At 40.1% G+C, this 17,856-nt stretch overlaps 1 protein-coding gene across 3 annotated transcripts in view; it reads right to left on the reverse strand.

Moving 5' to 3' along the window:
- The window catches only part of dnaaf4 (dynein axonemal assembly factor 4), a 50,587-nt gene extending 39,945 nt beyond the window's left edge, over window positions 1–10,642 (reverse strand). For 2 of the 3 annotated variants that reach the window (XM_074677952.1, XM_074677953.1), the window contains exons 1-9: window positions 10,363–10,642; window positions 10,028–10,175; window positions 9,347–9,480; window positions 9,042–9,267; window positions 8,815–8,960; window positions 7,640–7,749; window positions 7,400–7,553; window positions 7,069–7,174; window positions 6,787–6,914 (exon numbers count right to left, since the gene is read on the reverse strand). In XM_074677952.1, coding sequence (XP_074534053.1) covers window positions 6,811–6,914; window positions 7,069–7,174; window positions 7,400–7,553; window positions 7,640–7,749; window positions 8,815–8,960; window positions 9,042–9,267; window positions 9,347–9,480; window positions 10,028–10,175; window positions 10,363–10,485 — 1,251 coding nt within the window. In that variant the 5' untranslated portion in view covers window positions 10,486–10,642 and the 3' untranslated portion in view covers window positions 6,787–6,810. Of the gene's footprint in view, window positions 1–6,501; window positions 6,915–7,068; window positions 7,175–7,399; window positions 7,554–7,639; window positions 7,750–8,814; window positions 8,961–9,041; window positions 9,268–9,346; window positions 9,481–10,027; window positions 10,176–10,362 lie in introns of those variants that run through there. The other variant, XM_074677951.1, reaches the window with a different exon arrangement.
- Window positions 10,643–17,856: the final 7,214 nt, after the last annotated feature.

Genomic DNA, 17,856 nt, shown 5'->3' on the forward strand with positions numbered 1-17,856 from the left:
CACAGAGCTGTGACTAAAGGAGCAAAATACAGACATTTCACACACACACTCTCTCACACACTCTCTCACACACACACACACACACACACACACACACACACACACACACACACACACACACACACACACACACACACACACACATTCTCTCAGACACACACACAACAGTTTTTTCAGCTCATTAGGCAGAGGGTTGCGTGTCTAATCAGGTTTTGTATGGATGGTGCGGGGTCATTATGATCTAATTTACCTTTAGAGGTTATTCAGCTGGGCAGAGAGGGAGGGGAGAGGAAGGAGGAGGATGGTTCACATTTAACTGGAACTTGTGCAGCGTGTTTGTTCTTCACACCGATAAGAAAACATAATATCTGTGAAACATTACATGGGAACATTGATTATAGAGCTGAAGCTACACTTTCGTTATTTGGGTTCGCCCACAGTTCCTGATAAATTTATAATGTATTGAAAAACCATTTTAAGGAGCAGTGATGGCTATAATTATGGGAACAATAGAGGAAGAGTTATCTGTTTTCGGGGTTTAAAAAGTCCCTTCTGAAAAACTGCCTGAGAATATCACACGTTCAAAATGTACCCAGCCCCTCCAGCATCTTAAAGCCCTGTGTTTTGATTGAACTTACACATTTTTGTACAGTGTCACCCTTTACATTGGTAACACGTTCCAGCAGCAGCAGAAAACTATTACGTGTCTTATTTATCAAAAAGGCTATGTTGCTCGAAAGGGTCAGTGGTCCTAAAAGAATTGAACAGACAAAAATGATGAGACAAGATGAAAAGCAGCAATAAGATGCCAAGTGAGAAACACACAAACTCAAAGAAACAAATTGAATTAAAAAATAATACATTTTAGTAATTAAAAAAAAACCCTAAATTTTGCCACAAATGTTTCCGGCCTGTAGGAAGCGCAATCAACTGAACAGCTAGATCGTTTACTTCAGAGAGAGGCTCTTCAGACTAAGTAAAATGTTTCACAATAAAAAAGGAAGAATCAGGTCACAAAAATAATAAAAGATACAGCCTCATGAATCAGTAACCTGGTTTTAAAGAAAGTTAATCATATTTTGGTGAGAAACTGTTCTTTTTGGATGGATAGCTCTGTTTTAGAAAAATATTGCTGTTCCTCGGCTCTGGTGTTAGTTAACTAATTAATCAAATTTATACTCTGTTCCTTGGAGCTAGCTGAGCAATCACCAGCTCATAAATTAAAGCTATGGTCTATGGTCACCGTTTACAGGGCTGTTGTTGTCCTATGGTCCAATCTACATAATATAAAGACCAAAAAGAATGAAAAAAATCCATTCAGTATATCCGCTGCAAAGCTGCATACTAGTTGCAAGTGAGTCCATCCGATCTGTCTTCCTCGCTTTGCACCGTCATGCCCATGGTCCCACCTCGTCCCTCCCCACTACCCCTCTCACGTCAGCTAGCTGCTCAGCTAGCGAAGCGTAATGGAGCCAGAGAAGACCGAAACCAGGAAGCTGTTATTGTTACCCTCCACAGGGAGGGGAAGAAAATGAAAAAGTTTCAAGGAAAAGGCTGAAGCAAGGAAGAATTATGAGCGATACAGGTGCCAACAGAGACTGAATATTGGAGAAATGTATGACCGGTGGAAAAAGCTGCAGAGGGATTTGGGACTGAAGACTGATGCCGGGACAGCTGAGTTTCTGTTGAACAGGTAATGACTTTGTTTACCACAGTGGGAGATGTCAGCTGAATAACTCTGGTTAGTCTGTGCCTATACTGGCTAATGACTGAACGCTGCGGGTCGGAACGGGTCGGCTCTGTCAATAGATTTTAGCACAAGTTAGCCACACATCTTTAGCATTGTATACTGAGCTGGTGAAGACATGCCGAGAAAGGTAAAGCCTCGCCCACAGTCGGCTCTGCTCTGATCAGCTGGCAGTGGCAACGACAGACCTGCTTCGCCGGCTAATTCATGGTTTTGATCGCGCCGGTCCAACTGAAAAAGCTACCACTGTGTGTAACAAGGAGGATGACTGTCTTGTTTGTTACATTTTCTGCCGGCTGGCAATTTGCTCTGTCGGAGGGGGCGTGTTGCTAGGACGCGAAGAAGGGCCATATGAGCTGGGGGGCGGGATCTTGTAACAAGGAGGGAAGGGGTGAGTGAGGCTGCGATTTTCAAATGTGTCTCATCAGCCAAACTGGGTTTCAGATCATAGACCATAGCTTTAAAGATTGCCTCGCTTTTAGTTTTACTCTTATAAACTGTACTTTTTAATTGTGTTTATTTGTAACTAAGTCTTGATCTGTGTTATCAAACCAATCACACTGATGGGAATGTGCATGTTCTATCTGAGGACATGTATTCATGTTGCTTGGGATTGACTTACAATGCAACCAACGGCAGACACCCATGGCTTAATGCTTTTCTAAGTTGTTTCAGCTCCTAACTGGAAAGCAGTAATCTCAAATTTCTTTTTATTCCCAGCTCTGACATCCGTCTTCTGAACTCATCTACATTTTCTGGGTTTAAAGCCTCTGTAAAGCATACCTTGGTGATGTTCAGTGAGCTCCAACTAAAACCCTGATTCAGGTCTGGAACTGGAGAGAGTAGGCCAACCATCTGACGAGGCCTAATTACAGATTTGCTGGGGTCAGCCCCAGGACACCAATAGCCAAATCTCACAACAGGAAAAGAATTGTATCAAGTGTATCTTCCAGTATGTGTGAGCTCAAAAGTCTGTACTTTCTTTTATGTCCTGGACACTGGAGTCAAAAGTCAAGGAAACCCTATTGGGGCCTACGTCAATTTACTTCACTTGTGACAAATGAAGGGGAGTTGAGTGGTTAGAATAATTTATCTCTTTGATTATATTAGACTAAGAAACTTCTGAGTCCTTGTTCAGAGGTTAACCATAACACACCTTTAATACCACATAGCTCATAACCAGGGAAATGAAACCATATTTCTACTTCATAAATGTTGGTGATATCACATTGAGGCCAGCCGTCAGTAACTTTGGACCCTCAGAGCTGGTTAAAACCCAGGCTGCTCTTTGGTGCAGGAACATGTATACATGGGGGTCCACACTTTTTGTTTAAGTGTGTTAAATGGGTTAAAGAGCGGTGTCTAGAAGCAGCAGTGTGTGTCCTGCACAGCATGCAGGGATAAAGACTCCATATGTTAGTGGTCAGCCAGCTCAGCCCCCAGCCAGGAGGGCTGACCAGCTGCCAATCAAAGTGAGCTCACACAACAAAAGGAGGGTATCAGCTTGAGCTGAGCCTACCCTCCCCACACAAACACACAAATCCACACACACATATGAAAAAAATACAGTCCAATGGCAGTGCCTTGCACCCATTTGGACATTTAAGGCAATCACATCAATGATTCAACACCACAATGCCTTAAGTATACTTCAGCACATCAGAAACTCAAACCTGACTTCAACAACTTTGACAAAAGAAAATTAGCTGCTAGGAAGCTACATTAATTCAGAAATCAAACTTTGGTTGTGCCCTGTAACTTGGGAAACTTAGCTTTCTTATTATATTTTATTTTATTTTATTACATTGGTTTGGCTTTCTTGTATATAAAAAGAAATTCACTACGCAAAATGTCCACCTTTGCTTGTTCAGTCGTCTACCCAGCAAGACTTTGTCTTTGCTCCCCATTCACTCCATTCCAGAGGCCCTTGCATTAATCTTTTGTAATAGCACTTCACTTCTCTTGCTCGTTTATGCATGCTGGAATTGTGTTTATCTTTTCTAACGCTTTAAGGAGTAATTCCCTGACAGTCATTCACTCAAACCAAGCTGCTACAATACAGCTCCACTGCAAATCAAAGCCACTTAATGATTCCATTCTTTTGATGCTGAATTTCAACCATTTCTAATTCTTTTGGGAGCTTTTGGCACATTTGATTGGGAGATTAGAGGGGAAAAAAAGGAAATTGAGAGATGAAAAAAATTAAGGAAAGCAGCTTTGTGGGGTGTTTACAGACAATTGTGCATGCTGACAGAGGGCAGGGTGTGTGGCCGTGGTCTTTAAGTGCTACTTCACAGCCACACTCACATGTTTGGTGGGATTGAAGCTCTGATCTGCTTAAATCAGCGGCAGAGAGAAAAAAAATCTATTCTGTTGAACCGCATTTCAAAGCTGGAATAGCCTACAGCCTGCGATAAGTTATGAGTCAATATTATGTCATGTCAGAAGAATTCAAGAAGGCTTGCACAGAGTGAAAAAGCTGCCAAACAGAGCTGAGACTATAATCAAGTGACAAACTAAACCTTTCTGGAAATCTCTGGAGGCTACGCTACACACCAGCGATCCCATGACCCAGCAGCACTGGGTCCTGACCTGCTGTGTGGTCTGATCAGCCGACCTCAATTTGCACTTCAGATTCAAGCAAAAAGGGCTTTCATGACAGGTCTAAGTTTAAAGTTGTGAGCAAATGGAGTTGGAATGGGTGGTGAGCAGACAACCCACCAGGAACTTAATAGATAAATAATGAAAGCCTGAGATCTTACGTGGAGGAAGTCTCAGTGACGCCACCCATGGCTTTCTGAAATTGAGTTGAAAGCCCATTGGCGGCAATTACTACACTGAAAATACTGTTCAAATACCTTTTTCTTTAAATTCATGGGTGTGTATGCAGCTTTAAGCTGCGTTTCCACCAACCAAACTGGTTCGGTTTGTCTCGGTATGGCGCACATTTTGTGGCATTTCCACTGACTTATCCCAGGACAGATCCCCAAATAACCAAGACGAGCCGACCCACTTTTTGGGACCCTTTTGTATGGGTGCCAGACTGGACCGATCCGCTCTCAGAGGGTGGAGCTACAACACTGCAGACCGTTGATTGGTTGTAAGAATTATCACTTACTGTAGGACAGCGGCTGCATTTCTACTGGCGGCACACAGTCTTCTCTGAAACAAAGCTTGATTGCACTTTGTATCAAAGAGACACTTTCCAATCACATAGGACAAAATACTGGATGTCTTCCATAGCTGCTCTTTGTTTACTGTGCTGCGTTTTTCTTTTTCCCTGGATTTATTAGCGGGGTACACTGTGTTGCGCTGCTATGGCTTCACACTACATGGAGCCGTCGGCATCCAGCTTAAACGCTGCTTACCACGAGGGGGCACAGTTGGCTTTGGAAACACAAAAAGACCAAGCTTAATTGATACAAGCTGTTCCAAACCGTACTGATCTGAACCGGACTGCTCGGTGGAAATGGGGCTTTAGGCTTTAAGGCAGGGATCTCCAACTCCTACCCTGGACGGCCGAGAGGCTGCAGGCTTTCTTTCCAACCAAAAACTCCACCAGCTGATTTCACTAATTAGTCCCTGCTATCTGCTTGAAGGTGATGTAATCAGTGAAATCAGCTGGTGGAGTTTTTGGTTGGAAAGAAAACCTGCAGCTTCTTGGCCCTCCAGGGTAGGAGTTGGACAACCCTGCTTTAGAGGCTTCTGGAGCCAGCCTCTAGTGGACACTTGAGGAACAGCAGTTTTTAAATTCTATATAGCATTGGTTTAAAAGAAAAATTAAAAACAAAAAACTCATGTAACTATAAAGTACCAAGTACCATGCTTAGGAGCTACTTCATTGTTATATAAACATATATTTTTAAATCTAGATCTGACTTTTACATATTGGAGGGCTAAATGGCCCATCTAGGGGGCTACTAGTTTGGATCACCGGGTTTAGTAACAGGCACACTTGTTTTTAAATCTAGCTCTGTGTGTGTGTTTGTGTGTGTGTGTGTGTGTGTGTGTGTGTGTGTGTGTGTGTGTGTGTGTGTGTGTGTATGTGTATGTGATGGTAATTTTTATAACACAAACAATAATAAGAACCAACAGGAGACATGACAACAAAGAAGAGAGTGGCTCTTTGTGGGTTAAATAACATTTGCAAATTGAAGAATTTTTCATTTAAAGACATTTTGATGGCAAAAACTTGAAAATCTGATATTCATAAAAAATCATGCATTACAGGAGCTTCTTGTGCGTAAAAGGGCCACTGTCACTTCTGAAACTTTACCAATGGGAGGAGTGGGCAAGGAAACATTGTAATCTATTGTCAAATATTATTTTAACACACCGTACCTTCATAGAAGGATAAAGATGAGAGCTCTCTCCCTATTTTTTAATGTGTATTCTGTTTCTTAGCTCAAAACATCAAAAAATAAAATTATGGAAAAAAAAAATCTCATTTAATCAATTTTACATGGACAGTGTGCAAAAATGTTTTGTGCACAGACTACTGGCTTTTATTTTGAAAGAACACTTTATTTATTTTGTGCCACAGATTAATACAAACTTGAATTTATCAAATCTTGTATGACAGTAAAAAATGTTAAGGCAAATTTACTTTGGAAATCAAAAATGCCCATTTTATTTCAGTTATTCACACACATTCACTTGAAACTAAATCAGACTTTTCAAATATAAATGTAAATCTTCATTTCAGTCAAACTGTACTTTTGCTCACTTTTTTATATATATATAAAATCATGAACTTTCATAGGTTGCTGCAGTATTCACAAAGTTCTTTTACGGACAAGTAATAGTTCAACCTGGGATGTTGATGTACAGGTACACTGAAACTGAAATAAGCCACATCTGACCACATGAGGGAGCTGTGAGTGCACTGGTAAATGTAGCTCATACATTCAACTTGGTATTTGATTGAGACACACTGCACACTGTTAAAGAGCTGGCTTATGAATCTTTCTGACTTTGATGAAACATACTCAGTATTGGTCTGAATGTTCAGTTTGAGTTATCTGTTTTTAATAACCAACCTTGTTACTTTCAGTCTGTGTGTCTCAGTCTGCAGTTCCTTGAATAATGTCTCTGATCCTCTGAGTGTCTGCCTGCAGAGCTTCACTGTGGGGGTCAATCTTTAAAGCAGCCTGGTAGTCCTGCAGCCCTGAGGACACATGACATGTGATCAATAAAAGGAGATCAGTTATTTAAAACATATCATCATGTCATATTCCATCTCTTTCATCACAGCTACATGAACCATATGATTTTATTATTCAAATGTATAGTTTAAAAGGACTATCTGTGGGTGTTCAGACCTTCTGCATAGAGCTCCAGCTGGCAGAAAGCAGATCCTCGGCGAACGTGAGCTCTGGCTCTGGCAGCTGCATTTGCAGCAACTGGTGGAGTCAACAGATCAAGGGCCTGAAGAGAAACAGGATCTTTATGTCTACAAAGCATTCAAGCTGTAGAGTAGCTAAACTCATAGGATCATATGTTTAAAACACACACTACAACTACAGAAACTAAAAAGAACTGACGATGTAATAAACATGGCATTGTAAGGAAATGTTTGTGCACATGCAGGGAGCAGCTTTAATCATTGACCAGCGTGAGATGCAGATAAACTGATAGTGCAAAGCAACAGACCTTAGAGGAGTCCTTGATGGCCTTGTGCAGGTTTCTTAACTTCAGATGACATGCCGCCCTGTTTGAAAACAAGGCTGGGATCTTTCTGTTGAGCCTGATTGCCAGACTGTAGGCATTCACTGCTCCCAGATAATCCCCCGTCGCAAAACATTTGCTGATAAAAATTCATTTAGTTATTACATGGTGTATACAACACAAAAATAGCTTTGATAAATAGGTCCAAGAACAGACTTGACTCACTCTCCTTTGTCCTTTAACCAGTCAGAGTTCCTGTGCTCCTCCTTTAGGTCCTTCAGCTCCTCTGTATCTGCATTTAATGCACGCCTCGACTCAGCCTGTTTCTGGAGCCACTGGTTGATTAAAATGAAAAGTGAAATTAATTTCTTCAGAAAGCGCATAGCGTCTGTACCTGTTCATACAAACCTCTTGGCAAAATAAACTTTTTCACAGAACATCTTAACAGTACAGACTTTGTCATGTGTTCTTCAGGGCTGAAAGAGGAAAGTGCATTCATCTGAAAACTTAACAGAGAATCTTTATAATCTTTTACTCCAACCTTTTTTCCTTTTCTTTTTTTTTACCTTTTTCCTTCATGATTTGACTCTAAAAGGCACGAGATACAAAGAGTTTTGGATTGCTGAAGTAGATGCACACAAACAAATTCATCCACGGCAATAGATGGTTCTGTCCATGGACTGTCTGACTGTCTGAGGCCTTCTTCAACTAAGGGGGAAATTTTTTTTTGTAAAGTGAATCAGCTGTTACAAACCTTCAAATTCAAAGCGTTTAGATTGCACTTAAAAAAACGTAACTTTGTCAAACAGGCCTCGATCAGGAAGGCTTGTCTCATTATTGTTGTACATTTATTAGATATCTGGGATCCTAACTGAAAATTTGTGTACTGACATAATGACAAAGGAGAAAAGGGAATGATGGATTATTTTTCAGTGGTTCCAAAGAGCGTGACGACTGTTCCTGGTTTTAAAATAATATTTCGCTCTTTTACAAAGACTTATCTCTGATCACTTATGTAACACTGTCAGAGACATTACATAACACCCTCAGCCTTTCAGTGTCATAAACAAGCCCTTTTAGTGCATGCATTTTAAAGAGCTGCATTTACAGCCCAATTCACAACTGCAGGCTGATGTCATCTTCTTGAGCAATACAAAATGTTTTAGCCTTTAAGATATTCAGATCCCAAACCTGTAAAAATAGAAAGTTTCAAAGGCAAATTAACTTTTAACCTGAAACCCTTAACCTGCAGGGCTGATCAAAGGGTTAATATGTACTTGTAAATACACGTACACACTGTGCTGCTCATTTGAGTTTCATACCTACCATTTACAATACGCTCAGTGCGTAGTTTCAAAGGGTAAGTATGAAGATGGTAGAAGGAGATAAAATACTCCCACCTCTTCCTCCTCTTGAACTCTGGATTCTCTCAGGGCGGTTGGGAAAACCCGAGGAGTAAACGTGACCTGAATGTTTCCAGCACTTCTTGGAGCAGGCAGGTCCACCTGCTTTTTCTTGGTGTTGTTAGCACTGTGGTTTTTTAGATCTAAAAGCAAGAATATGTTCATTAACATACTAAAGACAAGCACTGAAGGAGCGTATCTGACCACATTGGAAAAATACCCACTCTGTTTGACTTTCCCTCCTCCTGAAAATCCTTTTTCCTGCTCCTTTGCCACAACTTTCACATGGTTTGGGTTTCCTCTCTGATTCTGGAGTTTAAGCTGAGTTTCTTCTTCTTTTTCTTCTAACTTCTGTTTCTGTTTCAGCTGCCATGCTGCCAGCTCTGCTGTGGTTCTCTCCCGTTCAGTGTCCTTCATTTTCTGGATGTTGTCTCTTTCCTCCTTTTCAAGCTAAGAACAGATAGAGCAGTTGTTATGTGTGTCTTTTGAAACCAGATATATATCACTTAACTGTTGCATCACGTACTACCTTCATCATTGTTTCCAGAGCGTATTTTTTGTCTGCATGCTGTTTTTCCACCTTGGATTTGGACTCCTGAGACAGCTTTTCTTGGTATTTCAGCAGTGCCCTCTCTCTGATTTCCTTCTTTGTTTCTCTATCATCTGAAAAACATTTATTTAGGAAAAGTGGTCACATTTTTGTGTGATCAGTGTGATTATGTAGCCAGATAAATATCTGAATCACCACTTTTATCGCTGCACAAAAAAAAATAAAATCAAAGCAAGTGTTTTTGTCTTAATTTTAGTGTCTTATTACACTTTATATAAGCCACATTCAGCTGACAAGTCCAGAAACGTGTCTTATTTCAATTTATTAAAAGACAACTTTTCTTGGTCGTGCTTGTAAAAAGTAAAAAAAATCTGCCATTGGAGTAAGACAAGTAAATGTGTTTGTCAAGTTTATTAAAAATAGAATGAAGTCTTAATTCAAGAAACTTTCTCTTCAAATAAGAAATAAGACATAAACACTCAATAAGATTTAATTTTTGGAGTGTACTTTTGAGGCAAATTTACTGTTCTTATTTTTTTTTTTTATCAGTTGGTACACAGGCTAATGGTCTTGACTTATTTCCACACCCTATAACAATGTAGATGGGGAGATAAGTGACATGGTGAAAAGATGTCTACAATGATGGGTAGATTTTCTCACCTGCAGTTATCATTAGATTCTCCCATTCTTTGTGGACCCTCTTCTGCAAACTAATCACTGCAGCTCCATTTCCAACCCTTGCTGTGCTTCTGGCATCTTCAACAGGCTCAAACAGAAAGGCCTCAAACAGATATGGTGGGTAATGCACCTGTAAGACAAGAAAGTGGGAATTGTCTCAGTGGACTGATAGAAAGAACATTAAAAGGGGACATTAATGAAGAAAGACCAAACCCGTTCAAAAAGCCAAAAAGAAGACTGTTTTATACTATGTCAATTGCTCGACGATTCGAGCATTTAACCTGTATTTAACCTTGTCGAACCTGTGCTTTCTTTACCTTGATATACTCATCTGTTGACAGGATGTCCACTTTTCCGGCTGTGGCTCCTTTTAAAGGCACACTAATGTAAACCATCGACTCCGTCTGCGTCCAAGAGTAGTCTGTCACCAGCAAAGGCATCTTCGTCACAGCCAACTCTTTAATGTTTGTAGTTGTGCTAACGGACAGTGTGAGGGGATAAGCCCCTGGCTGCACTTCACTTATGATGTACACTGTCCCAAAATATCGATAAAAACTAACTTCCGCTAAAAAGAAACTCAGACGCTACACAACAGAACCAAAGCAGCGTGGCTTGTGGTTACTATGGTGACCACGTGCTGCTTTCAAGTGTCTCAGGAAAAAAGAGAGTCGAGTATTGTTAGCATCATAATAATGTTACATTACTCTCATTTAAGTATGGAACATGTAATGAATATCTTATCTTAAATCAAGAGCATTTTTAATTGATTTGAGATCAGTATTTTATTGATTTTCTGCTCAGTTTCCATGATATTGTCTCTCAAAACTCTGCCCCTGTGCTCAAATTTGTTCTGCGCGTGGTCAAACTGTGTTGCGCTTGGTTAAAATGCTGCGCGTGCTCAAGCTGTGCCCTCGCACTCAGTTATAATGCTGCAGATTTCCTGCGCTCACACTCTGCTTTTTCCTCTTGCGCTGAGGAAATTTCTACTCACAGATGTCTGTCTGCTCTCGATTTTTTTGTGGATCAACATATAAAAGGACGACGAGTATTGACCAATCAGATTATCCCTGTGTTTACGGGTGAGTTCGCTGTTCTTCACGGAGCGTCGCATACGGGCGGGCACTCTTTCAACCTGGTTTATCACCCCCTGACCTCCGGGGCTGTAATAAATGTGATTTCTTTAATTTGTTTGTCCACTGTTGAAATCGAATATCATTCTATAAATACACGAGCGCCCGTGTTTTTCATTGAAATAGCTGTATAAGCATAGCCGCATGACACAGTTCTCTTTGCGGTGTGCTGGTGGAGAAAACAATGTCACCATCATGACGCCAGCAGGACAACAGATCTCGTGCAAAAATGGACCAGCAAAGTCAAGGAAATCAGGCAAGTTGTTTTAAATTCATTTTATTGAAAACTATATTGGGCTGTGTACTGAATATTTGATCATTTACCTGGTGTTAAAGATACATGAACACTACACATAAAATGTATTTAGGTAGGCTCACCCTTTGTTTTATTTTGTTTTGAAAATGATTTATAACATTAATAAATGCAAAGTATGATCATACTGTATGCAAGATGTGATGCTTTAGGAGGACTTGGAAAGGAGCCATTCCAAACAATTAATTATCATTGTGTTAACCATTGATTACAAAAAAAGGGTGCCTTGCTTTGAAGTATTTGCTCATCATGTTTATCTCAATCTCCAGTAATCATGCAGTAGACTTGAATATGAAACATCTATTTCACAAGGTTTATCAGTTTATCAGTAATATCTTGGCTGCAGAAGGGGTCTTCCTAATATCAGTAATTGTTCTCTTTATTGATAGCTGATAACTGAGGGCACAAGGGAATTTATACCTTAATACATTGGCTAATCAAGGTAAGCTAGCTTATTTACTGTCATACTGGTGAAGTATTATTCAGGCATAACGCTAGGTATATGATCAAATATTGATAAATATGATGAATATCAGAGAACCATTCACATACACACACTCACACCTATGGACAATTTAGAGGGACCAATTAACCTGAGCATCTTTTTGGACTGTGGGAGGAAGCCAGAGAACTGTGAGAGAACTCACGCATGCACGGGGAGAACATTCAAACTCCACACAGAAAGGCCAACTGGCCAAGCTGGGTATCAAACTGGTGACCTTCTTGCTGTGAGGCTGCAGCGCTAACTGTTGAGCCACCATGCAGCCCCAATATAGTTTTCATCAAAATGAATTCACAACAACTTGCCTGATTTCCTCGACTTTGCCGGTCCATTTTTGCATGAGATCTTCATGATGGTGAAATTGTTCTCTCCACCAGCACACTGCAAAAAAAAAAACTGTGCCATGTGACTATGATTTTATAATATAGTGAAAAACACGGGTGCTCATGTATTTATCGAATGATATTTGATTTCAACAGTGGCCCAAAAATTAAAGAAATCACATTTATTACAGCCCTGGAGGTCAAGGGTTGATAAACCAGGTTGAAAGAGTGTCCACCCGTATTCAACGCTCCTTGGAAAAACAGCAAACAAACAGGGATAATCTGATTAGACAATACTAGTCAGCCTTCTATTGGTTGATTCACAAAAAAATGGAGGGCATACACAGATCTGTGAGCAGAAATTCCCTCTGCGCAAGAGGGAGAACCAAGGGGCAACATCCGGCAAGTAAAAGTGAAGCCTATGTGGAAGTGCTAAAAGCTGTTTTCGTCGAGAATCCACTTGAGGCTGGCTGCAGAAAGACTGGAAGTCACGTACACACCCAGCCTTAAAACAGATTTTTGGGCCATTAAAAAGCATATTTACAGCCTGGTTCAAAAAAACGGCTTGGGTCTAAAAAGCTGATTTCACTATTGGCACTTACTGTACAGTGAGTCAATTTTTTCTATCTCTGCGGTTTAGAAGTTATTAGGATCGTTTGATTTTCCAATCAGAGGCACAGCTCAGGTCACATGACCACTGGGCACCCTGTAGCTACTAGAAGAAAAACTTACAGCCGGCGTCATAACCAATGTGGCTGTGTCCGCAGATTGGCTTCATTTTACGGTTTCAGACGGGTGACGTCGCTGATGCTACGTCCATGTTTTATACAGTCTATGGGAAGAACCCGAGTGTGAGTGCAGGAAATCTGCGCGAGCAGCATTATAACCAAGCGTGAGGACACAGTTTGAGTATGCACAGAGCAAATTTGAGCGCAAGAGCAGAGTTTTGAAAGACAATATCCTGAAATCTGAGCATGAAATCAATAAAATACTGCTCTCTAATCAATTAAAAATGCTCTTGATTCAAGATGGGAAATTCATTCCATACTACTGCCACTACTTGACTGGGGCAGTAGACTTGGTGTCCTAAGCTGTGCTCAGGGAGCATGGGGCTGAAAGCGGAGCCTCATGATTCTTCTGACTTTTGGGTTTTAAACAGTGGGTGTCAGAAAATGTACCAGTTTACAGCCAACAGTGTTTCCCACTGAGTAACACTGTAACTGTGGTAGATACCTTTGTAAATGCCCTCCAATTGATGAGTGTGATCCAAGCCATATCAGCTAAGCCTGATCATCATAAAAGTTGTTTCAAGATTTTATTACCTCTCAACATTTGCAGGATGTGTACATCCGTACTGACAAATCATCAACTTCTACCCAATGCACGCACTATGTTGTCCTGTCTTTCACCTGACGATCAAAGTCAGAGTTACCTTTATCTGAGTATAACAGAGATAACAACAAGGCCACTGATGGTGACACAATAGCCACGGTTGTAAAACCTGATTGTTCTCTGTTCACTTACAGGACTTTCTCATCAACTCAGATTTGGTATCACAATAAGACTGACAGCAACCAATAAAACTGTTAATCAATCCATTTGAAGTACTGAACTTTTTTGTCTTGCTGGACTTCTATCAATACAGTCTGTCTCAGAGGAAAGGTTATGTCATGTTGGCTCAACTTTTGAAAACTTAAAATATAGTCTTTTTGCTTTTCAAGGCTGTGAAAGAAAAATCAACTGAGACTCCAGTGTGTTCTTTATTGTCACAAAAGTCAAAGTTGTATACTCTGCAAGACTAGGCTGACAAGAGAAAGTTTAAATTCTGTTTTTCTGCTTTTATCCTTTAACATTACATAAAGTATGATGAGTGTGATCTCTAATACACATTTGAAAAAATACCTTCAAACCTGATTTCAAATAAATGTTTTTATATAATTGCTATAACTTTTGGATGGATAAATACATTAATAAAAAGATCAAGTATCCGTGAATAGCACTGAGCTTGAATGGATTTCCGTGCCCCCTGTGGATAAAGAGACATCTCTTCTGTGATCTTCTTCTGCTCTTTTGTAGGACATTTTTGGGCAGAAACTTCATTCTGGTGTTTTTCATCAGCCAGATGGCTTGTTGTTTTGAAAGATGTAGGCACAAAAGGCGGTTTCTCCTCCACTTGGTGCCATCACTCTCTTCTACTCTGTGGGTAGCAAAAAGTCACCTGCATTTTTGGAGATTTATTGCATAAATAGTCAAGACATCTTTATAAGGGCCTCGAAACTATGGTGTTTGGCACAGAGACACAGCATGACATTGGTATTAGGACAAGTGTAAAGCTGCCGTGTCATTATTGCCACTGTAGTCTCATACAAAGAATAGTTGGGGATATAACTCTGTAAGACCATGGCTTTATCATAATTTCTCTTGTTGGCATCTTCTTCAAACCCCAACTTCTAACCCCAAAAAACAGTCATTCCATTAAACTGCCATTAAGTGGCCAAAGAGCCTGTTATCCATTTTGATCTTACAAGTCAGTCAAATGGTAAGTAACACTTAGTTTTTCCATCTTTTGCAGTGACACTGGGTAACTTTTGAAACACAAGACATAACCTGTCTTTCTTCATATCCTGTTAGTTTAAGGGTCTTTTTCTTACCTCTTCACCACATTGTCATTGTTGAGTCATTCATTCATGAAACACATGATTTTCAGGGATCGTTTTGTATTCCTTTCAGGACACAAACCCAGAGCTGTTGGGTCAAAGTCCATTGTTGTCTGACCCATCAGTTACCCTGACGACTCCTGTAAGGGGATCTTATCTGTGATCCCGCTCTGTCATCTGACTTTCCACATGCTGAACATCTTTATTGTTTGCGTTTGGTGTCTCATATTGCTGAAAGGGATTATGTAATCATTGGCTTTTGAATTATAAGTATAAAACATTTTGTCTAATTTTTAGGAATATTTAATAATCCTCTGAGGGCAGAGTCCATCTCTCAATTATCAACGACCATCAACTTAGTGTCTATAAACCTTTAACCTCTTATTACTCTTCTGGTTTTGGACTGATCAAGCTAATTTATGACTTAATTATCAAATTCTCATAAAATCCACATCTGTCAAATAAGCCACATCATCCTCTGTGGACTCCAGCCAAAAAGCTACATAACATACAAACTGCTCAATTGTTCTGGCAGGGAGAGTGGGTAGGAGGTTGATGTGCAGATAAAGAGATATGGTAACCAAAGCTGCTGATGGATCTAATCTTTCATAACCTCTCTCCTCCTCCTGTTCATGATGACCGCAGTCTGCTGATGAGTGATCATAAAATGACTTTCATAAGTGGAGGGCTTGCGGAAAACTGCCCTCTGTTAATGTTTCACTCACAATGGAACATTGATAAAATCCTGAAAATGAATGGGACAACACTGCTTTCTCAGCAACAAGCAGAGTAATAAAAAGAATCTTTAAAAATATTTAATGCAGAAGTTACATCAGATCCACTCAAAGATACCTTTAGACCTTATAACGGAACCATGACAAGGATTGAAAATCTAGCGTTTGTTTAAGATCTTCTTTGAGGGACCATACCACTTTACCTAACAAACATCAATAGTATTATGTAATAGAAGGCAGACGGACATGTCATGACAACCAACTACTTTTTATAACACAAACCCTTATGCCCCAAAAGTTGGGATACTGTGTAAAATGGTAACAAAAGCAGATTTTGATGTTGGCAACATTTAATTGACAAAAAAGCAAAGACTCAAAATTTGAAACTGCTCTGTTTTTTTTCCCCTTAAAAATAAAGGGTCAGTCTAAATCTGATGGCAGAAAGCCTGTTCTAAAATAGCTGGGACATGGAGCGCGAAACTTTGAAAGAGTAATGTTTAAACACCAGAGAAGCGGAGGAACTAATGAAATGTATTAGCAACAGGTTAGTAAAGAGCAGTCCAGAGAGACTGAGCTGAAGTAATGAGAAAGAAGAGGCTAACCACTAAAAAAGACTACACAGAGAAATAGATAAGTCTTTTAAGAATAATGTTCCACAAGGTAAAATGTTCATTACCTTCAGTACTTTAATTAAAACACTCAGGGAATAAAGGGAAATCGCTTTACAAAATGGACAAGACCAACAAACAATGCTGGGTGGAAGTGGCCCTCAGGCAGCACTGCATGAAAAACAGGCATAACTCCATAGTGGAAATCACTGTGTGGATTATAAAACCACCTCCAGAGGTCATCATCCATGAACACAGGCCATTGCTTTATTTATAAAAACATACTTTATTTAAAATTTGGGGTACACGTTGAAACTGTACCAAGTAAAGATAAATTTATAGTACAGGATCCAGAAATGCTGAAAACTTAACTTGGTCTCATCTTTTTTTTTGGTGTGAGGGGAACTAGTAAACAGCCCTAAGGTCCAAGAACCCAAAATTTGACGTTCTTTTGTAAAACCATTGAATCTGTCCTCTGCTCAAAAGTGATCAGTGGGGTTTGTTATCATTGAACAATTCAAAAGTCAGCACCCCTTGTTGTTTTGGTTTTGCTCCCACTGGGACACTTGCTTTTTTCAGGGAAGACACTGTGTATTTCAGTACGACCATGACAGTACTCTTTACATATGTATATCAAGAGCATGGCTCCGTGGTAGAAGAGTCCAGGTGTTCTGCCTTCAGGATAACTTGTGAAAACATTTGGTTGACTGTAACATAATAAATATGACAAGGTGGGTGATAAGGAGGTCCTGAACTGTGGAGCAGTGGAAACCCCTTATCAGGCAAATATGGGACAACATTTCACTTTCAAAACCCAGTTTCCAGGGTATTTCTTAAAAGACAAACCACTTTGTAATCATTGTTTTGAATATATCATTTTGGTCATTTCCAATTTCAATCCCGAGAGAAAAGTAAATGACCACCATAACTGCCAATCAATGTGTTTGCCAATGGTGACATCTAGGACATCACAAAAAACTGATGAAGGTGTGAATGCTCGAAGATGGGGAATAATAGCAAGAAGAGTGTAGGAAGACAACACCATATCGCGAAAAAGACAGCAGTGATATGTTGGCTTATAACATGGGTTTTTCAATATGGCATCTGATGACAATGTGCTTCGAAACTCCACATCAGAAACACATGGGTGACATCACAGACAACATGTTGGTGTGTTATACAGTCTATGGCTATGACCAGCTCTTTGGTTTCATGCTAAACACCCCTCTTTGATGGGGTACATCACAGCTTAATAAAGTTGGCCACAATCAAACATAATTGCAGGGTGTCGTGCTTGCTTCTATTTTGAGCTAAAATGCAAAGGTAAACATTGCCTGCTTTGAGGAGAGAGGACGGTCTTGCTGTACGATTTCAACTCTCTGCAAACAGGATGGATCCTGAAGTCACTTGATGATGTGGCAACTTGGGTTGGATGAAGTTCAAGAAGCATCTAGAAGCATGTTGACCAGAAGGGAAAAATTACCAGCAAGTTCCAGCTGGGTCCAGGGGGTGATGATAGCAACCAGTGAGGAAAACCTGATTAA

Source organism: Halichoeres trimaculatus, unplaced genomic scaffold (genome assembly GCF_033239565.1).
Source record: "Halichoeres trimaculatus isolate MK-OKI-2021-1 unplaced genomic scaffold, fHalTri1.1 fHalTri1_scaffold_10, whole genome shotgun sequence".
Classification (NCBI taxonomy): domain Eukaryota; kingdom Metazoa; phylum Chordata; class Actinopteri; order Labriformes; family Labridae; genus Halichoeres; species Halichoeres trimaculatus.